Below are 27,655 nucleotides of genomic sequence, written 5' to 3'. Positions count from 1 at the left end.
CCGACCCTTAGTGGTTAAGCAGCAAAGTTGCAAGCCGGAGTCGCCACATGCAACCAGAAGTAGAGCTGCCCCCTAATTCCAAGTCCTAACTCTATCCCTGACTACAATGCTATTGGCAATATAATCAATGTTTATTTATTTAGAGAGATAATCAATGTTTATTTAAGTGCTGTTGATATAGCAAAATGCAACTCATTCATATTATAATTGATAGATAGGATTTTAAGAATTATACATGTAATTACTCTTAGAATTTTAAAAGATTACGATCCCCACAAAAAAATATAATACAAAATTTAAGACACACAAAGTAAATTTACTTTGGTAAATCATCATATTCTCTAGCATTGCATTTAAATAGAACAAGACTTAAGTACAGTACTTAGGTGTTGTTTTTTAGATTTTCCTCTTAAGATTCTGCTATGTGGATTTTTTTTTCATAGGATGGAAGTGTGTTTTTTAGTTAAGTAATCACATGACTAAATTTTAAAATAAAAACTTAAGAAACAACATTTAAGATACTGAACTTAAGTTTTGTCTTTTAAAATATATCCAAAATTTTGATTTATCATCCTCTAAAACCCTCTCTCTCTCTCTCTCTCTCTCACACACACACACACACACACACACACACCTCCCAACCAAACACAAATGGTTTTTCTCTTTTTTTTTTTTTTTTTGATAAATGAAATGACACCTCCCAACCAAACACAAATGATTTTTCTCTTTTTTTTTTTTTTTTTGATAAATGAAATGATCGGATTTCTGCCTCAAACACATGACCATAATAGCTCTAGTCAATGCCCGAATGACCACAAATGCCCATGTGAAAACATTGACCTCTTCAACAAAATCACATAGCATAGGGAACGAATGACTCACATGTGGTGCCAAATCATTTTACTCCGGTCAGTTTACCCTGTAAAATCATATTCTTTAAACATGTACTTGATGTTTGGTAGAAAATTAAAAAAACAAAAGTGATAGACGCGCCTTGTAGGAGGAGAGTGTGGGGAGTTAAGGTGTGTTTCCCTTTGGCGTCATGAAATTGATCCAAATATATCATCATTTCTCTCCCGGGAGTGCACGGCTACGGCCAAACTCTCTCTCTCTCTCTAACATTACTTTATGCTCTGCTTTTGCAATTAATGCACCACTACCTTCTCAACCTGATATATTTATAACCAAAACCAACTTTCTCTCTTTCTTTTTCTTCTCTCTGCTTCCAATATTCTGATCCCAAAGCCTCATCTTTGCCAAAACAGCAAAAGGTAGTCTCTGCTAATAATCCCAAACTCACACTTTTCTGTTCACTCATTCTCTTTGGTTGATCTTTCCCTTGCAAAACCCACCTTTTCTTTCAATTCTTTTTTTATGCTTCATTCTTGCCATTCCACTCTTCTTTTCATAGTTTCTTAACCGGGTTTATTCTATTTTTCTTTGTTGGTATGTGTTTGTTTCAGTTAGTAATTACTTAATTTGTTGCTTACGGTTACTAATTTAGCCCCCAAGTAAAGCTGGTTAAGTGGCATTGAGTAATGAACCATTTGCATCACTGCTTGTACATGTAACACCTATTGTGTTTTAGTTTTGGGTTTTAGGCTCTGTTTGTTGGTTGAGAAAAAACAGAGGAAACTAAACAGAAAATCAGAAATGCTTTTGGATTTCATGTTTTTTGCGGCTGTAGTTCACCAAAACTGAAACTTTAGGCTGCGCTTAGACTGATTGTAAGAAAATTTAAGTTCTTGAACTGTTAATTTCTTTTGTAAACCTCTACATTTTTCTAAACAAACAGGAAAGTAGTCATTTTTGGTTACCCTGTTTTATCTGGTTTTGTCTCTTAGGAAAATCAGCTGTAATTGCTCGATCTCTTTCGTTCTGTTTCTGGGTTTTCTTCTACATCTTCTGAGTTACCAAACGGAACACTGTTTGTCTATTTTTTTTCTTCTTCTTATAATAGTATAATTGCATAAGACTTATTACTTTAATCTCTTTATGCTCCTTTTTGGGTTTTGTTCATTGGTACTGTGTTGACAAAATCATGTTTTTCTTTCGTCCTTTTCTGCTTTTCTAGCTTTACTTTTATCTCTTTTCGGTTCTCTCCCAAGTGGGATTTCAAAATTTTGTACATTTTTTCCTTTTGCCCTCTCTCTCTCTCTCTCTCTCTCTCTCTCTCTCTCTGCCTGTGTTAAAAAAGAGTCCACTGACCAGTCTTCTGCTCCGTTTGGTAGCCGAGAAAAAAAAAAGCATGGAAAAAGGAAAAGAAAAAAAAATCAAAACTTTAATTATGACTTTTTTTCTGTTAGTAGATTCTTAAGTTCAATAAAATTTAAACAATTTTGAACTGGGCTGGGTTGTTTTTTGAAACATCTACATTAAGAACCAATCAAAAGTAGGTAGTCAATAATCTTTTCCTACATTTTCTAAGCTGCCGAACGGAGATTTAGAGGTTTAAACAAGGACATATTGTGAAATTTTGTCATGGGGTGCGAAAATGTCTGGTCTTGCCCCTTTGTGTTGATCTATTTTTTGGTGATGTGTTGAGCAGGAAAGGTAAGGTAAGACTTTTGAGAATTACGTGGATATTCTTATTCTAGTTTTTTTCTTGTGTATTTCTGTGAAATACAAATGGTGTATGCTTCTTTGTTTGTGTGTTTATGTGTTTGGTGTTTTGGAAAGAGAGAGAGAATTGTTCCTCGAACGGCACTATGAGGAGACTCTAGTTGCCTCTTGAATGTGCATTTTTGCCTTGTCAGTGGAGATTCCACTGGTCTTAATTCGTTACTTATATATTTTTTGATGAATATGGATTTGTATGAAAAGGCAAGACATTGTTTGATAGTGCCTTTTTTTTTTGGCCTTAGCGTGTTCTTAATGTCCTATTTTCAATGGCTTTAATACCTTCAATACGTAGTTTGTGGATTAAATTACAATAAAATATCACCACTTGATCTGTCTCTCCTAATGGAAGACAAATGATCTGGACGGTCTTAAAACATATTCTATCCTTCTTCACATGGCAGATTTAACAATACTATATTTTTGATTAGTTGATTTTTCTACCTCTTCCAGCCATTGATGGGTTCTGTGAAATTATAGATTAAATTATTCAATAAACTAATATTTTCCTGTTTTGTTCAGTTGGTTTCAATGTCGATTCTCGTAACTTCCAACAGGCTAAGCATTTGACCAAGATAAAATGAGGCCAGATTTCTATACAGAGGTTTAAAGTGGCTTGTGTTTTGATGTGGGAGAATCTTTGGTATTTGAATGGTCTTTATCTTTGGTTGACTATTCTATTATCTCAAAATATCATGTGAGATCTGGTCTGGCTAAGGAGGAAACTTGTCCCTTATTTTCATCTGATGTAATGTTTTCTTTCTGGAGCTGAGTAAATGGGGAGTTGTGTATCAACTAGTAGTCGGAGTACTTGTAGTAGCGGGAGCAATGGAGAGACAGTCTCTCCCTCTTGTTTTTGCGGGCAAAAGAGAACGAGGAGAACATTCTCAGACCATGTTGTTAGCTTGCAGCATCTACCATCCATACCGAACAGGATTTTTATGAATGGAAAGAGCCGTACTTCTTGCATATTCACACAGCAGGGTCGCAAGGGTATAAACCAGGATGCCATGGTTGTCTGGGAAGTAAGTTCTGTTCTTTAGGTTGGAACGATATCTAATTATATTTGGTTGCTGGTTTCTTAGTCTTGGTTTGAATTTTCTGCAGGATTTCATGTCAGAAGATGCTATATTTTGTGGTATCTTTGATGGCCATGGTCCACATGGCCATCTTGTTGCACGCAAAGTGAGGGATGTCCTGCCGATAAAGCTATTATCATTCTTGCATTCTTATCAGTCAAGGTCAAATGGGTCAAATACAACCTGCTTCAAAGGGAATCTGAAGAGATCGGATGGTGGAGATTCAGAGAAGGATTGTTCAGCGGAGGATAAATTAAATTCTATATGGAGAGAAGCTTTCTTAAAGTCATACAAGGCCATGGACAAAGAGCTGAGGTCTCATCCAAATTTGGACTGCTTCTGTAGCGGTAGCACTGCTGTCACCATAGTGAAACAGGTATACCAGAAAACATTGCCCATACTGATTATTATACTCCAATTGTTTTGCCTCTTCTCATTTGCTTCTGTTTATAGGGATCAAGCCTTTTTATGGGGTATATTGGGGATTCTCGAGCAATTATGGGGTCTAGGGACAGTAATGATTCCATGATGGCAATCCAGTTGACTGTTGATTTAAAGCCTGATTTGCCAAGTATGTATTATGATATACTTATATTTCTATTTTCTTGATCATATATGCTTATCACGCGTGCCTAATTCTGTTGATGTGATGTAAATTCATATAGGGGAGGCTGAAAGGATTAAACGTTGTAAGGGTAGGGTCTTTGCTTTGCAAGATGAGCCTGAAGTGCCTAGGGTATGGTTGCCATTTGATGATGCACCTGGATTAGCAATGGCTCGAGCATTTGGGGATTTCTGTTTGAAGGAGTATGGGGTGATCTCTATACCTGAATTCTCTCACCGGCTACTTACGGACAGAGATCAGTTCATCGTTCTTGCCTCTGATGGGGTAAATGTTTCATTCTCTGATGCTTGCATTTGTTCTTTCCTTTTTATTTTATTTTCTTCCAATTTCAATATCTGAATTCAATTCCCCTCCACTTTGTAAAATTCATGGGCAAGAATAAACTAATTTGCCACTCTTAAGTTATGCCGGTTGCTCACCATAAACTAGGTGGTGCTGCCTGTGGATCATATCCCACAATTTGCAATAATCTGGTGATTGAGATTTATTTTTTGGGGGTGGGTGGGAGGGGCAGAGGCTAAAATGGCTTCCAGAATCCAATATTCAAGTAATAGATATCACCACCAAACATAAAAAGTTGGATGGATTATGCTGGGCTAATGAACCAACAGGAAAAAGTTTTAGACAGTTGTGGTGTGCCAGGTTGCCCAGACGTCTCTGATTCTCCCCCTTTTTCTTAGTGCAATAATTTTTTGCTTGACTAACACTGAGTTAATAAGTAGTTTGATCTTTGCTGCATTTGATCTGTTTTATGGCTTTATAAAACTTCTTTATGTTCAAAGTATGATGATTTCTGTACATCATTGCTACTCAAAACAAGTGATTTATGGCTCATGTGTTTGGCAAATGCATGGAATTTCACTTAACAAGTATTGTCTGTTATGTCAGTTGATAGTGATCTGATACATGTCATGTTAACATTTAAATGGCCACAGATTCATTACTAGCTATGAGTTGAAAAGAGGCAGAATGTCTGTAAGGTTTCCATTTTAGATAGTCAAACATCATGGCCTTTTGGGATTATTGTATTGATGGGTTCAAAGTGGTTGGGTTAAGATTGGAGCAATGGAGCTAGTTCCTGTTTCATGCTTTGTTTTCATGTTGTAGAATCACATGGTTTCTTGTTTGGGTGAGGATTGAACTGGGCCAGATTTATATAAATAGAGGCACATGCATCAGTACATATGTGGATGCATGTTAGTGCACTCGTGCACACTTGTGAGCTTGCACACATGCTCATACATAATCAAGTTAGGGTCAAATTGCATCTTGAGAACACACGCACATACATGTATGTAGTGAAGTAGAAGTGGAATCGCTTTTTTTTAGAAATAATGCTCAAAAAGGAAAATAATTTATTAATCTTTAGGTAATGCTCTGCCTCTTGTATGAGGTTTGTGGAAACAATATAAATGATTCCCAAAATTGTGAAAGCAAACATTACTAAAATAAAAGGAACCAATGGTCAGAAATCTTATTGAACAAGTATAAGTGATATGATCCCCATAATTAGTTGACTCTGAATACTATTTCTAATTAGATTTGAAACTTGATTAGTTGCTTGGAAGTAGACCTACAGGGCCAAAGTAAAACTACCTTATAAACAATAGTTCTTGCCTTGTATGAATGTCTTCTTGATCATCATAATCTGGGAGTTTGGTATATTGGAAGCATATACCTGTTACAACTGCCTGGTATAGGGGAGTAGTTTCTTCTAGGTTGTATGTTATTTTTAGCCAACCAAGAAAAAGGAGAAAGAGGAAAGTGAGTACATATTTATTCTCATAATTATAGGCATTGTGGAGAATAAGAACCATTCTGCATAATGATGTTAGGATATGCATAATTAGAATCCTTGGCTTGTAGAAGTGTATGTATAGTTATAGATTTTCCCCCCCTTTTTATCTAATGCAATTTTCATCCTATGGATTTCCAAAGAAAAAAAAAAAAAAGAAAAAAAATTTCTATGAAGACAACACACAGTTTAAGCCATAGTTTTTTTTGAAAACAAGCCATAGTTTATATTAACATGAAAAATTAAATATATTGCTACATAGACGTAGTATTCAGCCAAAAAAAGAAAAAGAAAAAAAAAGATGTAGTAATTCATAAAAGCAGAGAACTTATATAGTTTGCATTTTTGCAATAAATATATACTGACGGGTACAACAATGTTTACACTGTAATTTTAATCTAGGACCTCAGATTATGAAGTCAGTTATGCAGAATGCAGAAGAACTCTTTGAGGTTTATGTCCATGAGATTTACCTCTTATTAAATAGCAGTAATAGTTGCTCTCTTTGCCAATACAGTCAGGTGACATCTACGCTAAATTGGTATGATGAATGCTGTTGATGTTTTGAAATAATACAAGATATTGGGAATCAACCTCATAAAATAGTTATATTCAAGGATATTATGGTTAAAGAAATTTGTAAGACCACATTTCAGTTAGTATTTACTTAGTTATCAGTGGTCAAGCTGGTTAACTACAGTACAATGTCATGTAAACTTAAATTCTTATTTTACCATTCTTCCCCATTCCAATACAACTTACTAAGTTGTTAAGAGCTAATGGGTAGGATGAGGGAATGGTCGGATGAGTGATGGTCTGGAATGGGGCCTTTCATGTGCTTATTGGTAAGTGCTTTGATGGTCCTCCTATCTACAAATGATTATTTTTTCCCTGTAATTGTAGTTTGTCATACACGGAACCCTTCGTTCTTGGTTCATTAATATGAATGTCTAGATTTGCTATAAAAGCAAAGAAATTGTTGAGTCTTGTATGCTAGATTACTCTAATTCCAAGGGAATTGGCCTTTTCCCATTTATTTGTGTTATCCTAGATTTGTTGTCTTGGGAGAGTTAATTCATCAAATATTTTTCACTCCCAATTTTATAATCTGCTAAATTTATCATCCCCCTTGGAATCAGCTTTCTCTGGGTTAGGCTTCCTATCAATTACCTCTACTAGATCTCACAAAAGTAGGAGTGTTGTGCACTGGGTACAATCTAATATTGTTTTTGCCCAATTCTTCTATTGACTAGACAATTTTGTGCATGCCATATCATAGAGGTTAGAATTTATCCTTATAGATGGATCCCAATAAAGAGAGTGTAGAAACTAGGATAGATTGAAGTCTCAACATAATTACAAAGCAAAAACTTAACTGGAACAATAAAAATGATTTTTGTTAAATTACCGATTGTCCCAAAAGCTTAAGTTATTAGGAAATTGTGAGTTTAATCACTTAACCATAATTCTAATACTTTCCCTCACTTGTGGGCCTAAACTTACCCTTAATAGGTGAGGGTCCAACAAGTGGGAATTTAACATTTTAAATGGTAGGTAGAGTGAAGATAGTGATCGAACTGAGGATCTCCTGTTTTAATACCATGTTAAATTACCGATTGTCTCAAAAGCTTAAGCTATTAGAAAATGCGAGTTTAATCACTTAACCATAATTCTAACAATCTTCAAAATTATTTTATGGGATTTGGAGAATTGAAAAAGACTTACATGACTTTCTGATAACCTTTTCTAGTTTTTCATCTCTGAGCGTTAGGTGTCCTCGAGTTGCCTGAAATCATTTTATGTTCTTTTTCTTTTGAATGGTTCTAATTTGGTTTCATTACAGGTTTGGGATGTCTTGAGCAATGAAGAGGTGGTTGAGATAGTATCCACAGCTCCAACCCGATCGTCAGCTGCAAGGATCCTGGTGGACTCGGCTGCTCGTGAATGGAAACTCAAATACCCAACTTCAAAGATGGATGACTGTGCAGTGGTTTGTTTGTTTCTGGATGGGAAAATGGATGCAGAATCTGATTATGATGAACAAAACTTCTCTTCTGCAACCCTTCAGAGCAATCATTCTGGTAATGCTATTGAATCAGATGATGGCCAGAAGTCTGAACCATCTTTGCAAAGGAACTTTACAGTCAGGTCATCAGAAGAAAATGATGCTTACGGACGATTACCTGTTGAGGTTGAAGGGAATGAGGAAACCATAGCAGCTGAAGATCAGAATTGGTTAGGTTTGGAAGGTGTCACACGGGTGAACTCGCTTGTTCAACTTCCCAGATTTTCTGAGGAGAGGCCGAACCCTGAAATTTTGTGATTTCTATAGAAATGGAATGGAACTAGTTTTCTTGTATTACCTTGGTCTTGGCACCTTACAAATACAAGAAGAAAACCTTTCTTCTTTGGTGACATTTTGTCCAAGGTTTGTGTATGTACATTTAAAGCCACAATCAATGTTTTGTTCTTTTGTATTGCACAGAAATTCAGTCGAAATCACTTTCATCAAGGAATGATATCAGCATGGTTCCAATTTCTGTAGTGATAATATCTCATTGCGTAAGGATATTTGCATATGCTAAGTTTTGTGTGACACTACTATGGGTTCAGGTCTTAAGGCTAAATTGTACTTAATGACACCCTAGTTAGGTTTATATGTTGTGATGTGGAAGATCCTGAAATGCCTGTTTTGTTACTTGAAAGACAGCTTTTGCTGCCTGGAATAGTCTCCTCTTTTAAGGGTATAATTGTCACCAGGTGATATGTGATTGAGAGATTAGTGAAACATAGGAATTGGAATGGATGTTTCTTAATCCTAAAACAGTATTGAGTATCATTTTCAAACAATGTGTTCAACGAGATGTCCTTGGGTTGGTCAAGATGATAATGGTAGATGGATACTCGTGATTGCAACTTGAAACAAGGCATGGAGACGTGGTAGTTTCTAGGCTGCACAATTCATTAATGAGTAAATTTTCTGTACAATGGTAGGAAGTATTATATACTAAGGAAGTAGTGTCTTAACATTTAACCAGATTATTCTACTTCTTGTTTGTGAACACTTTGGAATCTAATAAATCCAAAATATGAGAGATGGAACTTGAGATTTTCGGGTTTAGGGTATGTACTTTAAGTTCATTGAGCTTCCAACCCAGATGTTTCTAAGAGACGTCGAAAGTAAATAATTAAGCTAAGTAAATAAAATAAGGGTAAATTAAATTTCTGGTCTTAAAGCATGGTTAAGTTGGATTTTCATTTCTAAAATATAAAAAATGTGACAATTTAGTATCTCCATCAATTTTTTGTCATTTATTTTATTTTGGCTGATGTAACTAATTGCATGTTGATACAGTAATTTTAATTTATGTGGCAATAATTAAATATTAGGATAATTGATTATATTTTTGTTCTCTAAAATATGATGTAAATTTGATTTGTCCCTCAAATTAAAAAAAAAAAAAAAAAAAATTTGAATTCCATCATTCAAATACTTAAAATGTAATAATTTAGTTCTTGTGTCAATTCTTTTCTATCTCACATCACTCTCTATTTAACATGGTTTCAAATAAGATGATTGTCATTTTGGGTTATGCTTTCAAGAAAGGTAAGGATGATACAAGAGACCCTAAGTCATGGTATTCGCATTCAGATCATGTGGGATGAGTTTAAGAATATTGATTGCATGATGATTTATAATAATAATATGATGAAACATAACCCTCCACCCCTTTCTTCTTCTTCTTTTTTTTTTTTTTTTTTTTAAATTTTTATTTTTTATGGAAGGGGCATTATTAACGTAGACAAGCTGCATGAGAGAGGTTTTATTGTGTATTTAATTAGAAAATCCTTGAATCTATAAATTAAAGGCATGCCATTGTGGCATGGAAGAGGCATGGATGGAGCGGGTTGTGTGGTAGCAATAATTATTTTATGCATCAGGTATATGCACCATTTTTCTCACAGTGTATAAGTTTTATAATTGTGAAAAATGTATATATTTGATGCATGAGAAACATTTTTGTAATTGTTACGGAAGAGTCGTAGTTGGAAGCAATTTATTTGATAATTTACAATTATAATGATTTTTGTTGATTCTTACTTTCCCATGGTTGTGAGGTACGTTGTTTGGTGGATGGAGAAATAAAGAAGAACGGGAAGAGAAAGTTGAAGTTGAAAAAAAAAAATGAGAGAAGGAAAAAGAAGAAATAAAAAAGTCATATTAATGTAAGTGAGAATTTACGGAAAGAGTAAATTATTAGTTTTTAAATATTTATGAGACAAAAATCAAACTTACCTAATATTTAAGGAGCCAAAAGTTAGAGGTTAGCTACATCAACACTCTACTCAACACACCACCCATGCCAGCCAAAATGGATCAAAATCAAACTTTTTAAATTTGGAAGGACAAAACTTAGGTGCAGTATTTTAAGTGCTGTTCCTTAAGTTCCTCTCTTAAGATTCAGCCACGTGACTACTTAACTAATAAATATACTTCTATTTTATGAAAAAAAATCTATATGATAGAATATTAAGAAGATAACCTAAAGAGCAACATCTAAGTACTGTACCTAAGTCTTGCTCAATTTAGAATACCAAAATTAATCTTTAATCATATTTTAGAGACCAAAAGTATAAGTTTTTGTAAAATAAAAATATACAGTATAATATGAGTCCTATACCCTCCTCTTTATTATTATTTTTGTTCTCTCACTCTCAAATGAGAAATATATATATTTGGTCCTTCAAATTTAGTTTAGGTTATATTTTAATCTTTGAAATTTCTTTTTAGTCTTCAACCTTTTTTTTAAAAAATTTATTTTTTTATAAAATTGTGCTAATTTAATCCTTACGTTCCCTTCCCGTTATAATTTTTACTTACATGGCTAATAGAGCTTCAAAGCAAACATTTTTTTTCGTCCTTTTATTATTATTTTTTATACAAGATAAATTTTACTTTAACCTAATCTAAGTGTATATGTGTGTGAAACTTGCTCCTAAAAATTTGAATCTCGGCTCTTGCCCCCCACACCCCACAAGTACTTATACTTGATCCTTTTATTAAGTGACTTTGACCTTGGATAATCTAGGTAACATATGGCATTCATTGGCTGCTAAACTAGCCCAAATTTCGAGCCCCAAAGCCACATTATATTTGAGACTACTTTAGTACTCCGTTAAACACAAAAATAAAAATAATATACTTGGTATACTCTAATTTTTAAGAACACCTAACAATAACTTTTTTAATTTTAAAGAACAAAATAGACCGAACGTTTCTTCTCCAAAAAAAAAAAAAAAAAAAGACCAAACACATATATATTTTTGTTTATTTGGTTTTTTATTATATAAAAAAAAGTATTGTATTATGTATCTTTGAATCTAATTCTAAATAGAGCCTCTTTGTGAATCAATTAAAAATGCTAGATTCACCATCACCTAGTTGGGCGAGTTGATACCTTCCCAAGTCAAAAGTACTTAGAGAAGCCGGAGTATTGGGTTAGAACTGCCGGGATTACAATATATATACATATATATATATATATATATATATATATATATATATATATATATATATATATATATATATATATATCAAAGTATTCCTAACCATTAAAAAAAGAAAAAGGAAAAAAATGCTAGATTTGACCTTGAAGTTCTTAGACATCACACAAACCCCTTGCTTATAATGTAATAGTCTAACTACCCTCCATAATTAATTTTCTTACTTTGAATTGAATCTAAATAAAAACTTTTAGTTTAATTTTGACACTTTCTAAGAATATAAATACATATATATTTTTTAAATAAAAAACTTAAAATGAATCATGTACTAACTAATTAAGATTTTAACTTACTTTTCGACTTAAACCAAAAAAATTATATAAGAATAAGAAATTCAAAAAATGAAATAATAAAAAGCCCTAATACTATTAATTCAAACAATCTAACAATCAAAGAAGTACACTAGTACAATCTAATTTAAAAATATAAGATTTAACTAAATTTTTTACTTACCTTTATCACTTCACAATTTTTTCTTCTTCCTCCTTTTCTCTTTTAGTTTGTATTTTTCTTCCTTGTTAAGCCAATCATTTTGAATCAGGCATAAGACCACCTTTCATTTTGTTTTGAGCATGGGGATTACATCTTAAAAAAATGAGTATTTTTTATTCTCTTCACATTTTAAAACTCTTTCAAAGAATTCTAATAATTGGTCCCTCAATTATTATTATTATTATTTTTTGGCAGGTAAAATTACATAAAACTTCCAAATCATTACACACACACTGACAATCTATGTTTGCAACCAACTACATCAATGAATTTCATTAGAGTATTTTTAAGGGGCTTAAACCCTAATAAGTAATAAGTTATGGCTGGTTTTATTAGTGACTAAGCTCCTAAAAATACTCAAATCAACGAAACCAACTACATCCACAGAATTTATTCGAGTATTTTCAAGGGCTTAAACACTAATAAGTTTTAGCTTAAACTCTAATAACTTTTTAATACTTGACTTAATATGATAATGCCAAAAGCCTTATAACTTAACTAGCTCTTCCGGTGTTTCTAACAGAAATATACATGGTTCAAAACCCCCTCCCCCTAAGTATTAAATTATCAAAAAAAACTCAATATAATGATAAATTAAGAAATTCATTATTCAAAAACTAAATAATAAATTCATTATTCATTATTCAACATGAGGCTAAAATTAGTGTCATAAATCATAATCTGCAATAAACAAGGCAGGGGGTAGCTGCTCTTAGCAAGAAACTTTGGCAACCATTAGGACCTTTGGAGGTCGAAACAAAAGCTTTTGAGGCTGGTTTGTTATTTGCTCAGGACATTGTAATCCGAGAAATAATCCTTGAGGGTGACTCTCTTGTGGTTTCTAATGCACTCGCACGAAAATTTCACTCCCTTTGTCAATAGCTCAAGTTGTTTATGGCATTACTTCCCTATCACACGAGCTTCATAGGGTTTGAAGTATCACATAGGCGAAGAATGGAAACCAACCAGCCCACTTGTTAGCAAAAAACATGCTCACAGTATTATGCTACTTGAATTAGTTGGATTGAGGAGAACCTTTATTTCTTAGAATAAGTTCAAATGATGTACATTTTTTTTCCTTTGAATTAATCAAATTTCAGTCTTCCTATAAAATAAAAATTAATAATAAATGCCCCAACATAATCAATTTAAACAATCTAATCATAAAAAGATACATTTAAAAAAAATTAGGGTTTAAAAAATTTTATTTATTATTTTTACTTACATTCACTGTTTCACAATTTTTTCTTCTTCTTCTTCTTCAAATTGAGAGGCACCCTTTGGAAGAGGGCTTGGTAAAACTTTTTTGCAATAAGATCTACTCTTTCAAAAGTATAAAAGTTCCAAAATCAGTGGGTGCAACCACTAACTAGAATGATATTAAAAAACATCTTATTGTTAGTTTTGTACGCAAATTTTCATCTGAAGTGTTTTTTTAGATGAATAATTTTCGGCTGAAGTTTATTCACGATCGTCAATATATATCCTACAAAAATGAGTGAATCTAGAACACCGGTGTGGAAGTTCTCACGGACTCTCTGAAGTTTTAGTTAGAAGTGATGCTTTTTTTTTTCGAAAAAGTCAAATCAATATTTATTTTTCTACGTACCTTGTTCTTCAACTTTCCACTCTTGTTTAGGTGGTTACTGATGGTGAACCATTTTCTTGAATCGTATGGCAAGTAACGGTTTATAATTTCCGGGGCGTAAATCATGAGATGTGGTTGACTAATTGTTGTTGTCGGTGATCTTCTTTTTATTTATAAAGAGTAACGTTAGAGATGCAATAAATTTCACAATTTTTTTTTCACAAATTTAAAACAACCTATCATCACTTTATCACTTTATGACACACCAATTATGGACTGTGGTATCTAGAACATTTTATCATCATCATTTTATGACATACCAATTATGAACGGTCATCTCAGCCTGTGTGAAATTTGTTGTCAAATTCTTTGTATACTTAGACTTTCACTTTTGTCTTTCCGGGATTGCTATTTGCTAGTCTATCTGTGAAATTATATCCTAACCAAATTCCTTTTAGTTTCCTTGATTCCTTCGTAACAATTCTTTGTGACTTTCTCTTTAGATTACTTTGATGACAATTTATTTTAAGATAGCAAATACACTTTTAAAACTTGCATAATTTAGGTTTATTATAAATTTATACGTGTAATGATACATTAGTTGTAGAAACTGATCATAAACTCCCAATAGAGAATGTTGGCCACTCTTGGTTCCATCTTTATTGTTGAACTAGTGGATTATCATTACCATAATTAAAACATATGAAGATACTGTTTACCTAAACCATATCATTGGCATTGTGCTGGTTAGCTCTATAATTAATGAAAGAGTGATCCATCAGATGCTGGGAACCTATCTCTAAGCTGCTAATGTGGTCAGATGGGAGAGTGAAGCTGATGCAGAACTGAAAACCATTCTTCGAGTACAACAGAAGATGGAGGCACATAAATAAGCAATGTACAGAGTCCATTAGTAGCCGCTAGAGCTGTTGGTTAAGAGTAAAGATAATTGTAGTAAGTAGTAAAGTAAAGGCCCAAAACACTTGAACCGTGTTAAACTGAAAAGCACACAGGAAGAGAGCCCATCCGTGAGGCGCCTGTCCCTTTCCATGTTAGCTAAAGAAGGTAAAGTCTCTAACCAAAATCAAATTCAATTGTCAGAAGTGAATAAATAAGCCTCATGTTCGAGAAGGTATCTCATGTATATGATATATGTAGCATTTCTCTCATAATACGTAAATCATCCCCCACAATTGTAGGACCTATATACGGTAAAAGGATGCATATGCCAGATAGATGAGATAATTATTGTTTCTTCTCACATGCATTTGTATTGCACCATCCATGGCCTTCACGGAGTAAACCATCTCTTAACTAGCCGTCAAAAGCTCACCCAACTTCGTTGAAACCTGAACTATTTATAGAGCAATTCTATACACCTTCTGCCTCACTTAACCACCTTCTGTCATCATTCTCAAATAGTTTCTCCATAATGGCTAAGAAAACCAGTTCGGTTCTCCTTGCTCAGCTTTTCATAGTCAATATCTTGCTTGCAATAGCTGGTCAAGCTATTGCTGGACGTCTTGTCTCAAACTCCAAGAATATTGAAATGATACAGCCCGAGTGGTTGATTTCAGGAGGCACTGTGCTCATTCCTGGCATTGGGCGGGTGACATTGCCACCATTTTATAAACATTTTCCTTTTGATCCATACAATATTGCACCCATTGCCAACAGTGGAAACCATATTCCAGGTGGTGTCAGTCCGAACCCAGGGGTTGAGGTCCCAAATCCTGGCCTTGGTGGTGGCAGTCCAGCACCAATCCATCCATAAGTATACTTGGTTGTTAAACTTCCAGAAACTAAGCGTACTAGAAGCATGTATTCGAGTCTATTGTGCCCCCTAAGATAAATAAATATGTACGTGTTGGAGTCTGCCATTGTAATGATGTATGTCCCTTGTGTTTCCTTATCTATGCAGTTAGATTTGTAATTCTAAATCATTTGTAATCCAGTAGGCATGCTTGGGTTGCATGGTATTTGTTAAAAAAAATAAGAGAGGTCTATTTTGTTAATGTTAGCAATGCGGTGTTTGCATGCACCAATGCATTCTTCCGAAATCAATGTTGCTTTTGCATCTGCACATGCCATTGCCATTACACATGAAAGAGATTTATTAAAGTTCAAAACCATTTCGTACTCACAGTTCATTAAAATGAGTATACACAATACCGCATTGAAAGAAATAGGACATCCATTTTTTGGTAGCTCTACGCAAGTATCACATGAGTAGCATAATAGCATTCATTAGGATGCGGTTTACACATTATTTGATGAAAGACATTCTAATGACACATTATTTGAACGTAGCAAATTCCCAATAGTCAAATTTTCGTAATTGTATGATAAGAACCACTTTAATTGAGTGGTTACCTTCCTTAAAGTCATTTCAACCACAACACAGATAATAAAATCATCTCATTCACAAAATATGTGAAAAGGGAGAGAGAGAGAGAGAGATCTAATGAAAACAAGTAATGGTTGCTATGACATCTATGTTCTTTCTTCCTACAAAAGCTATCCTTCATTTTTTTTCCCCGGAAAGTTAAACAAGCCATCCACTGATCAGATAGAAGGCTAATTAACTTTTTAATACCTCATAGCAAAACCATCTCCATCATAAACCAACCAACTAAATTCAAGCTATCAATTCATTAATATTGTGCTAGATGCAACAAGATCACCTTGTTTAGTTGATTTATCTGGGGTCAATTCTGAGCAGTTAGTCCAAAAGATCTTAGATGGCTTTCAGCTCAAAATTTATCTTCTTGATGCAAACAAAGAAAAGAAATCTCATTATCAAATACAGAAAATCATGAAGAAACTAATTAAGATAATTCTAGATCTGTGTACTGTATAAGGAAATTTTTACTGGATGTGCAGTGCTGAGACGTGCATATGATAAGAGGTTTGTGGAGATCAAATACATACAATGAACATAAGCTAATAGCAAAACTAGGTCTCAGATAATATCATTCCTTAGTTTCATAGAAGTTTCTAACCATCATAAAGTACATTAAGAAAGGGCAACAGGAAAGGTAATAGAAGAAAAATCATATCAAAATTTCTTTGATCCAAAGGGCACAGCATTTCTCAACCTCAAGAAAGACACTTATAAATCTAAAATTGCATGATCTGAATCTGACCAAGCCAACAGCAGCAAGTGCTTTCAAGCTTGGAACTGAATCTAACATTGCAGTGATATTTTAATGTCATACAAATTCCCTGCAAAATAAGTGTATATTCTACCTGGGTTAGTAAAAGTAACAAGTGAAACGCAGCAGCATATTATTAATAGAAAGTAATTATAGATTCCATGGAATGTGAGTCAATTATTACATTCTAATCTTAAAACATTCTGTTCTTAGAATTTTCCTGTAAAAAACGTTCCATCCCATTGATCCATATTTGCAATTTTCAAGTACATGAAAGCAAGCAACAAGGGCTCAAAAGAATCCAACATTTGAGCTTTTACACAAAGAAAATTACTTGTATTAAGCAGAACTTCATAAATAGATAAAAACGAATATAGGAAAACTTTTCAGGAAACAACTATCACGTTATGAACAGTCACAATTGTTTGTTCTCTTTACGTTTCTGACCAATTTGTTGTCAAAAAAGGCTGATAATTTATGAGGTTGCACCCATAAAAGAGATTTATTTTTTAGACAAAATATAAAAAGTGCAATATTTCAGATCATAATGCTTATCAATTCAATGACCAAAATGAGAATAGATACATAACAAAAAAATTGTTCACAAGTCCCAACTCATATTATACAAAAGTGAGCAAAAAAGAATAAAAGAGAAGGAATTTAAGGTGGACCTTGTAAAAGGAAATGTGGGTATTGATAAGAAATCAAAGCCCAAGAATCTTGAAAAGAATGAAGCAGAGGAAGCCAACGAATATGGAGAGGAAAAGGTAATCGATGAAGACAAAGAATTTGGTTGACCCATGATTCCTTTTCTTGTACTTGTTGTTGTTGTTGTTGTTGTTGTTGAGAGTATTTGTGTTGGTGGCGGTGACCTTCTTGCAGTCGGGTTCGTCCAGCTGCTCCAGTTTCGCCATTGGAATTGCAAAATGGATCAAGGATCTATTGTTGCGGGGTTTGTACTTTCTAGGCAATCAAACCTATTTTACAGATCCAACCCTTTTTTTTATTTTATTTTTTTTATTTTTATTTTATTTTATTTAAATTACTGGTAATATTGCGTCATTAAAATTAAAAGAAAACAATTAAAACCAACACAAATAGTACCTTAGACTTTTTTTTTTTTTTCCCCAATAGCATAATTTTTAAAAAAAATCAAGGAGAATCACATACAGCTAGAGTTATTTAGTTATATAATACTTGTTTGAAGTTCCAAGTATTTTACTTTATAAAATTGCGATGCGAGCTCATAATGCTTAAAACTCGAGTTTGAAAAACTTTTAATAATGTTATTTTAGTAACGTTGTTTATATTTTTTAGAAATACGTGTGGATAAAAAAGTGTGTAGAAATACGTGTAATGTTGTTTAAAAATTGAAAATATATTTTTAAACACATATACCAAATGGGCTTTTAAATTTCACTTGGAAATCGAGTACCAGTGTGATAATATTTGGAACTTGAGTTCAAGTATCATAATATTTGGAACTCGAGTTTTACTTTGAACTTTTCTTTGACAAACATGAGTTTCAAAAATGTGCTATATGCCTAAATAAGTTTGGCGAATGCGTTTCTCCTAAATTTTTATTTCTTAAAATTATGCTATTTGACAAAATTAGTCGAGTACCTAATATTAAATTTGAAAAAAAAGGACTTAGACTTCTTAATCTATCCAAACCCACATAAAAAAATTGAATAATAAGTGTGAAGACCAAAGGGACTCTTTTAGATGAACTATAATTGGGCCCAACTAGAGGTCTGAACGAGTTATCCAAGCCCACATAAACCTAGGAAAAAGACCGTCCAAGGAAGTAACTAGTCCAAGGAAGGAGGTAGGAGATGGACAAGCTGAGGAAGCTACAAGGTTCATGGGCCAAGCTGAACGTATGAGTCCGAAGAAAGTAACAGTAATAGACCTGGATAAGTCTTAGAGGAAACTTCCTAGTGAAGATATCATCATCTCTACATTAAATGCATTGTAGCAACTAGACATGCTGTATTAATGACTGAATAATACCTAAACAGTGCCATTACAGCCTGTTACTTGCTCAACACAGCCTCAAAAGAAGAAGAGGAGAAGGACGAGACAGGTATCCTAAAGAAGAATCACCCACCATCTAGGTGGAGGGCTAGTATCGAAGCATAGAAACTATAAATAGGAAGAGATCCCCCATGTATAATGAGAATTGTGAGAGCATCCAATCTTGCATTTGTCCAAGTGTATATGCTCCTTGGTAATTCCAATGAAGAAGAAATAAATCAAAACTTTATTCATCATTAGAATTTGTCCCGTATTGTTGTTCATTATCAATCATTTGTGAAAATTTATTGTTTTAAGTTCAACTATTGATCTAGAAACTCACTTCTACAAATTAATTTATGTGGATATTAAATCTAGCCTAAGTACTCTTTCGGCCCATCAGATTTTAGTTAATACAATAAGAATAGGACAAAACTTAGGTACAATACCTTAGATGCTGTTCCTTAAGTTCTCATTTTAAAATTTAGTCATGTGGCTTTTTTCTCATAGGATGAAAGTGTATTTTTAGTTAAGCACAGACACATGACTAAATTTTAAGATGAAAACCTAATGAACATCACCTAAGTACTGTACCTAAGTTTTGTACATAAAAATAACAATATTTTTTAATTTGATATGTTTTCATTAAACTTCTATTATAAAATTTAAAATTTAATTTTTTTTAACTCATTTTCAATGTATATTTGTATATTAAAGGTATATTAGATTTTCTAAATTATAGATAAAAATACTAATGAAATTATTCATCAACTTTCTCTGAAATTCTCATATATAAATATTTTCAGTGTTGGATAAGCTACAAACATTGATTTATTTTATTTTATTTTATTTTATTTTATTTTTTGAAGTCTTAGTTTCTTATTTATCACTTTCAAAAGCCTCAAAATTTTAAGTACTCCTATACTTTTACCAATTTTTAACAAATAAGCTTTCAACTAATTTAAGCTAATCTAATTGCAAATTTAGTTATACGTGTTTCATGACTAACATGTATACGCTTGTTCTTTTATTCTTTTATGGAATTATTTGAATATCAATTTGTTTTAGTATGAGGATGAGGGTTTTGTCTAATGCTCATTTGCATTACACAGGACACTAGGCCGTTAAGTGGTCATTTTATGACGTGTTATGTCTATGTCGATTACAATGCACAAGAGAATACTTAACCAGCTAATTTGGCTTCCAACAACTTAGGCATTGTCATTTGTCAAAGGTATAACGAGGAGAAAATGAAGTGTTGGTTGGTAAGCCCAAAGGGCAATGATACTCATGATATAAGACACTAGTTGTGAGTAATGTTACAAGCACAACATTCATGACAAATTTCACAATTACTGAATTTACATGATATTATCGATTCTTATATGGGCCCACTACTAACACTATTTTATCATCTCCCATCAAACATTTGCCACCTCAAATGGTTTTAAAATTTATTGTGAATTATGTTGTGTCTCTAGACTTATTGCTAGGTCATAGTAAAAGTTGGTAATGAGATCAACTATCGTGCAATCAAGATTAGTGGGAAAATTGGACTCTGAGCTTCTTATTAGGCCTCACACCTCCAGGTGTGGTTGATCCAATTACCAAAATAAGTAGAGGAAATTCTTTGGACTATTTGAAACTGCGATTATAAAAGTTAAACTATCTCATTCTATCAGAGATGGTGTACCGGTGCGTAACATAGGTTTTCCTAGCTAGTTGCTACCATTAAGGTGATTACATATGCCACAAATCTAAGACTTTGGGTGGAGATTGGTGAACCTTTTTTTGATCAGATATGACTCGAAACTGAGGTGATGGGGGTGCCAAAATATCAATCCTCCTTAACAGTTAACAGAGGGAATTGTTTGCAATTTCTTTCTTGCACCTTCTTCTAGCTATGGTATAAAAGCTCCAACTTTACTGCAAAGAAGATACAGCCAAGACGATACCACTTACACACTGGAATTAGCATGATGGTATCATTAGCTATTCATCAAAAAAATATAAAAAGCGGATAGGATCAATAGCTTTGCAAATAAAAGTATTGATAACTAGTGATCTATTGACCTTCATTATGTATTGCCAAACTACTCCTTGAATAGGTGTCTTATTTGGAGATTGAATCTAGTATACATCCTTAAAACTCTGCACTTCATATACCATGTTGTTTTTATTTATTTAATACAAGAGTTTTGTCACAATCTTCACCGACACCAATCCCCCCACCCCCCAACCCAAATATATATATATATATATATATATATATATATATATATATATATATATATATATATGATTGAGTGTAACTCTAAGCAATGTCACACCACTCAATATTTTTTAATTAGATGAAAGTTTTGACAAATCAACTAGTGAAGTACATTATCTTTGTATATTCCCCATGTTTGCAAAGTTTCAAAGTAATCAAAGATCAATAACCATGTCGTCAATCAATTGTTTAAATTCACGTTTTTCTAGTTTACAATATTGCATAAAAAATGAGTTTATAGATTGAATAGTAAATAACATCTAATTGGTATAAAATCTGGCATGCATATTAAAAACATATAAAACATGTAATCCAATGGTGAGATTTTCAAAATATGAATTCAATAACAAGTTAATGGGTGGTGTTTCACCAGGTGTAATTTGAGCCCAACCTATATATATATAAACAAAGACAATATTGATGTATGATGACTAAAAGGGGTATGCAGCAGCTGTAGAGGCAGGTTACAGATTATGAGAGTCCATAAATTTGCAGTTTCCCATTGATTATGATAGGCTTCAAGAAGGAAGAAGTACGGTATGGTTGATCACTCATTGTGACTTCTATTGAACGCTGTTCTCAGTATACCTCTATTGAACCCTGTTCTCAGTTTGCCATGTGTACCCTATTCATTTACTCCTGGCAACAAACCACAAATAATACAGACGCATATTAGCATATTAGGATAGAACATGCAAAATATTTAAAAAGATTTTTACTCTCTCTCTCTTTTGAAGGGGGGTGGTTAGCAAAGTGAAATTTGGGCTACCTAGAGGGTTGAGATGCTCAAAGATTCCAAGAGGAAAAGTTGTTCAGATATTTCCATGCATATAAAACATCCTACATGGCAATGGTAATAAGCTACAATTATCAATGGGTTCTCCCCCATGTGTCTTCCAAAGATACCAGTGATTCGTTGTACCTTAGGAGGACTGCTTGATGAAGAAGTAGGATTTGCTTCTGATGATGCCTCAGATATTCGTGATTCTGATTTTTCATTTGAATAACTACAAAGTAAATAAAAATAATTCAAGTGTTAGAAGTTTTCCCAAACACTTTTAGATCTTACCATGCCTACCAAGTGATTTAAGATTCAGAAATAATGAAGTTCATTTGTTACATGCATTCATTGACATATCGGATGACCTATATAAGATGTGGGTCTCAGAATGGAAACCAATTGCCGAAAACTTTAGCTCGTAGTCCATGATGAAACACATTTCTTTTGATAAAACTATAACATATCAACCAAGATGATTAGTCTTAATCACGGAAGTAGAGCCTTTTGATTGATATGTTGATGTATTTAGAATACATTAAATTGACCGCTGTGAGTTTTAAATATTGATTTCAATATTTATGTAAAATTGTAACTTGTGCAAAACTAGAGGTGATCTTGGTTTTCATTCTGCATGATATGTATGAGATACAAATGTTTTTTCAACAATAATGGAAACCATAAAGTTGACATTACCACTGATGATAGTCATATGATGTGGCAGAAGAGATAAGATAAGCACAAAGACTTCTGTTATGAATAAACTAGAAAATAAAAAGTCAACTTCAAATGACCGACTATGTAATAATGCAGTTAATGTCACTCCAAATGGCCTAAAATCTGAACCGATTAACTATTAACAGCTTGGCATGCGTTGGCATAAGTTCTCACATAAATACTCGACAAGATGTAATAGATGTATTTTAGATACTTACGTTGAGAGTATGGTAACCCAGATGAGCTCCACACAGTCCACCCAAAGAAGCCTTTGTTCAACAGGGATAACACCATAGGTTATCAAATGGGCAAATGGCCAAAGCTTCCACCCTGCCTGCAAACCAAATCTAACAATAAATGATGTTCCCCTCACTCATAAATTGGATATCTGACTAGTTAAAATCAAACAGAACTATGTTGGATGGAACTCAAATGAAGCAAGTTGCAACCATAACACCAAAATCATAATAACCATAAGCAGATATCAGTTAATAAACTTCTTGTGTTATTGTGCTTAAACTTCTGATAAATTATTGTTCTTAGAACTCTCAAGATTTTTGAAGTCATGTTGAGCTTTCCAAGTACTTTTAAAGGTGGTAAATATCAGTTGCTGCAGTCTAGACCACACTCAGTTGTTACAGAAGCTCAGTATGCATATAATCAAGTTTCAAAATTTAAAAAATAAGTAGACCATGTTGAGCATTTACAAGGTTGAAAGCTCCAATTAGAACTAATAAAATTTTTTCCTTGCCCTTTTTATATTTCTGGTAAGCTAATGTTGTGCCAGCAAAAGTGAGGAGAAATTTACCAATGCATAAAGGATAAAAACTAAAAAGTGACATTTGCATGTGATATATAAGTCCTAAAGTTGAGGAAAATTTCAGTCCTGCAGATTCAAAAGTGTTCTACATATGACAAATGTATGATTTCACAAGCTAGATTACAACCATTGGAACAAATGGTGATCAGGCGCAATATAAAGATATGTAAACCAAGTGTAGAGAACAACAGGAATGGTTCCTTACAGTCAGCATGGGCGAAAATGTCATCTTTAGTTCATTATATATATTGGTAGGGGATTCAAAACGTAGGAACCCCAAAAACACAAAATAGATGCTGTTCCAAATTGCCGCCCACACTGTTTGGTCAAAGGCAACTTTAGCAGGGACCACCCACCAATCTTGGAAAGGAAAAAGAGCCTGAAACAAAAGCAAACAATTCAGGCCATCTGCAGAAATACACAAATAAACCAACCGGCCAAATATGAACCACAATTATCACCTCACAAAATTGGTAGTAATAATGAGAAAGGGATCCATGGAGAGTAAACCCAACTAAGCCTGATCTAAACATGCGTGTCCGGTCAAACTCAAAAAGCGGCTTTCCTTCATAACACTGCAATTTCAGTGGGAAAAAACTCAAGGATCAACAAAAACTAGCACTGACTGAGAAAATTCATTTAAAATAATTTCCTTCAAACACATACTTACTTGGGCAATCCAATCTCCTACAGAGTACACAATCCCACTTATTGCCATTTTGGATAAAACAGGGTTTGCTTTGAGAGCTTGTTCATAGGCAATCCAATTGTGTTCAGGTGCATACCTCAGTATCTCATAAAGGGTCCATCCCTGATAAACCAAAACAAAAAGGCACATGTTAGTCATGCCAGGAAAAATATGATCACCGCAGGGGCAATTTTGTTCTTATTAACGAAAAACAGCAAGCAACTAAATTGTTGTCCATTTCTTCATTCTTTTGACAAAATTTCTACTCACAAAAACAAATTTCCATGAAAAAACACATCTTCCAACAATAACTCATCAATTTTTTTTGATTGTATTTGTCTGTCAAAGGTCAATCCAATTTTTATATAAAATTCATATCTATTCAATAGAAATTTGTTATACATAAACAATTCTCCACTTTCTCATCCCATAGAACATAATTAAGCAAAAAATAATGTCACAATAGCACATTGTCACGTAAAAGAAACACAAAATTGACGATTGAAGGCTGTCTTGCCAACCAAAGAGAGAAACCCATATATATGCAATGAACAATAAAAAAAGCCAGGTCTCACAAAACCCATCTCTAACAAAGCAAGAAAACATAAACAAAGCCATTAATACAAGACCACTCACATGCCAGTAATCGAGGTCAATGGTGAGCAACTTGGTGACAGCAAAGGTCCCAAATCCAAGCACAATAGTAGCATTGACAGCTTTACTAACCAACCTATCGAAATCATCATCACCCTGTTCTTCTTCTCTTCCCTCAGATGGAGAAAGAGGCTGAAATTCGTCAGACCCATTAAGCAACAAGCGGCTTTCTTGGTCCTCACCAAGTTTATTCTTCACTGGAACCACCTCTCTGTCCTCTGTGACTGACCCAACGGCCCAGTTCCTTCTTTTCTGGGTTGAGAAGCTCAAATTATTTGGTGGGTTGGACTTGGACTTGTTGGCGAAGAGTTGGGTGGAGAAGACAGTTGGAGAGAAGTTGGTTTTCTTGGATTCTGCGATGGATTTTGCGTGTGGAGAGAGTTTATGGGTGGTGATGGTGCTGTGAAGAGTTGCCATGGCAAGTGCCAAATGGTAAGTTTAGAAAGAAAGAAAATAAAAAGAAAAATGAGAATTTCAAATCAATTTTGAATATTCTTCTTATTTCGCGTAGGGATTGTGTACAATGCACCATTTAGTAGGCCAGGGTAATGGGTCAAGTGGGGAGTTCTTTCTTTTTGGGACAAGTTATGTAGATCACCAAGCACCAGCAAGGCCGCTAAAGGAGTGGTACTCGTCATGACTCTTGAGGTTGCTATTTGGGTCGGTGACTAGGTGTACAACATTTTATTTTTTATTGAACATATATATATATATATATATATATATATATATATATATTGTGGAGTATAAGAGAATAGGAAAGGTGCCCAATCTCATCTCTAACTTCTTGCTGGAAGACCAAATTAAGGAGGGAAGAGATGTTAATAGGCACATCCCGATTACAAAATATTGCCCAACAAGCTAAGGTATGAGACAAAGCGTTTACTTTTCTATTAACAAAAATAAATTCCTAACAAAATAATTGTGATGGGCCTTTCTGTGATTTTGGGCTGGATTGCTTCCTGCCGTTCTGAGACTCGAATGTTTTAAATAGGAGAGTTGAGACTGGTCCAATTGCAACCCACCTTGAGTCGCTTGTACACAAATTATGTCCCTCTTTGCTGAAACTTGGGTCACATGCCCATGGTAGGCGAAACTATTATATAGGGGTTATGGCAGACAAGCACAGTATGACAATAATAAAGGTAATATGTTTCCCATTAGATGAAATAAATAGGGAATCCAAAAAAAAAAAAAGATATAGTAATAAGAAATACGCTATGGGTGAAATTACAAAGACAAAAATTATAAAGACAAGAAAGGAAATGATTATGATAAACAATAATATCAAAATATTAGTCTGCCATGCTTAGTGGTATTACGGGATTAAGACTAAGAAGGTAACCACTTCCTTAACGTGAATAACCTCACAAGACAATCTTGTTGTCAGAAATTACTCACTTTGAAGGAACGGACCTGAATGACTTATACCCAAGAAAATCATTCATCTTCAATAGAGGATAGGCTTTTAGAGGAAGAGAAGGGATTAGCCTATTGGTGCATGTCTGCTACTCTACACTCTCTATTTCTCTTCTTGACTCTCTTTTTCTTTTTTTACTCCGTCTTGTCATTTTGATTCTTTTTTGCTCTTTTCTTTCTTTCTTAGTGCTTACTCGTGTAGTATTATGGTGATGGCGGTGCTATGATTCTCCCCCAGTGGTTGCTACTGCATTTCCATGATGATCCTATGCACGGCGAGAGCCTTTTATATACTGCATGCCGTGACTTTTTTTTTCTATTTTGCCCTTTAACAACTTTTGTCTAGGTGTGGGTGTACTTCCAGACCACTTACTGGCTTGTCAGCTGCTCGACTACCACCACTTGTCTGCGTTGGCCGTGCCATACCTTATTACCAGACAAAGAGTTCTACTTTGTTTGCTTGCCCACTATGGCATTCTTATCCTCCACAATATGGGTATTTTCTGTCTCACTATCCCTCATAGCATGCACCTAGTGGTTTCAACTCATCCTCCCTCTTTTGGGTAGTATGCCATCCCAGCAGGACATTTCCCCTAAAAGAGTTTGAGCAGGAACCCCAGAATAGGCCTTCCCTTCTTCCCATCGCCAAACCATACCCTCTCTTACCTTTGACCCATGATCCACTATATTGGCTGAGTACAGGTTGGTGGTGCCTGAGCTTGTGCGTGCTCCACATTCCGTATATGTCCAAGACTTGTCTGCTGCTCATGCGTTTGTCGTGGACTGGAGGCTTGCCTGTGCATTTTGCCACCCATTCTTGACCTCTTGTGGCGTGAACTATTTTCTGACCCTCCATCCTTCATGGCTTGCTTCCCCCAAGGGCTGGGCCTTGCTTGATAACAGGCCTTTCTCTCCATCAGCCCTCCATTTGTTCTTTCTGTTGGCTTGCCAATGTTCCTGCCACGCCATTCTGTTATTTTTACCATGGTTTTATTTGATCCCTGCCTGCTGGGACCCTTTCTTAGCTACAATGTCTCAATATTGTCATTGGGCTTATAGTCATGTTACCTTGGGCTTTCTTGGCCCATTACATTGCTCGTGGATTCCTTTGGCCCATTTCTTCCTCGTTGGGCATTCTAGGCCCATTTTCCTTCCTTGGGTGTCCTCCCCGTTTCCATCTCTACATTCCCATGGGCTTTTACTAACTCTTTTGGGTTCATGGGCTTTCTAACAACCTCTTACGTTCTTACTTCATTATTGTGGCCCTGTCACGGCCCATTCTCACTTTTCTATATCACATAATTCCCATGAGTTTATTGCTTCTTCCTTTGGGCTCTTGTAATCCCATTTACTTTTCTCAAGGCCTATTTGTT

The 27,655-nt window shown here is 34.3% G+C and overlaps 2 protein-coding genes and 1 long non-coding RNA gene across 5 annotated transcripts; 1 reads left to right on the top strand and 2 right to left on the bottom strand.

The window, feature by feature from the left end:
- Positions 1 to 1,007: 1,007 nt before the first annotated feature.
- On the top strand, positions 1,008 to 8,654 carry LOC142638863 (putative protein phosphatase 2C 52). 3 transcript variants are annotated; one of them, XM_075812924.1, is made up of 6 exons: positions 1,008 to 1,271; positions 3,142 to 3,644; positions 3,727 to 4,074; positions 4,152 to 4,269; positions 4,364 to 4,587; positions 7,962 to 8,654. In XM_075812924.1, exons 2-6 carry the CDS (start codon positions 3,396 to 3,398, stop codon positions 8,439 to 8,441), a joined length of 1,419 nt encoding a protein of 472 aa, XP_075669039.1. In that variant the 5' UTR covers positions 1,008 to 1,271; positions 3,142 to 3,395; the 3' UTR covers positions 8,442 to 8,654. The 3 variants fall into 3 exon arrangements, with proteins under 3 accessions (XP_075669039.1, XP_075669041.1, XP_075669040.1); XM_075812926.1 differs by lacking the exon at positions 1,008 to 1,271 and adding an exon at positions 2,110 to 2,553; XM_075812925.1 differs by lacking the exon at positions 1,008 to 1,271 and adding an exon at positions 2,110 to 2,558.
- Positions 8,655 to 16,707: 8,053 nt separating this feature from the next.
- Positions 16,708 to 17,902, bottom strand: LOC142640989 (uncharacterized). Its single transcript, XR_012845285.1, has 2 exons — positions 17,590 to 17,902; positions 16,708 to 16,988 (listed from the first exon to the last, which is right to left on the bottom strand). It is a non-coding gene; the product is annotated as an uncharacterized LOC142640989 (long non-coding RNA).
- A 3,592-nt stretch (positions 17,903 to 21,494) lies between these two features.
- On the bottom strand, positions 21,495 to 25,392 carry LOC142637963 (uncharacterized). The gene is made up of 7 exons (XM_075811950.1): positions 24,846 to 25,392; positions 24,192 to 24,332; positions 23,983 to 24,096; positions 23,727 to 23,900; positions 22,920 to 23,035; positions 22,129 to 22,213; positions 21,495 to 21,845 (listed from the first exon to the last, which is right to left on the bottom strand). Exons 1-7 carry the CDS (start codon positions 25,278 to 25,280, stop codon positions 21,840 to 21,842), a joined length of 1,071 nt encoding a protein of 356 aa, XP_075668065.1. The 5' UTR covers positions 25,281 to 25,392; the 3' UTR covers positions 21,495 to 21,839.
- Between the last annotated feature and the right edge of the window lie 2,263 nt (positions 25,393 to 27,655).

This window comes from Castanea sativa, chromosome 6, assembly GCF_040712315.1.
Source record: "Castanea sativa cultivar Marrone di Chiusa Pesio chromosome 6, ASM4071231v1".
In the NCBI taxonomy this organism is placed as follows: Eukaryota; Viridiplantae; Streptophyta; class Magnoliopsida; order Fagales; family Fagaceae; genus Castanea; species Castanea sativa.
The sequence above is the reverse complement of the archived record's forward strand: the minus strand, read 5'-3'. Positions and strand labels throughout refer to the sequence as shown.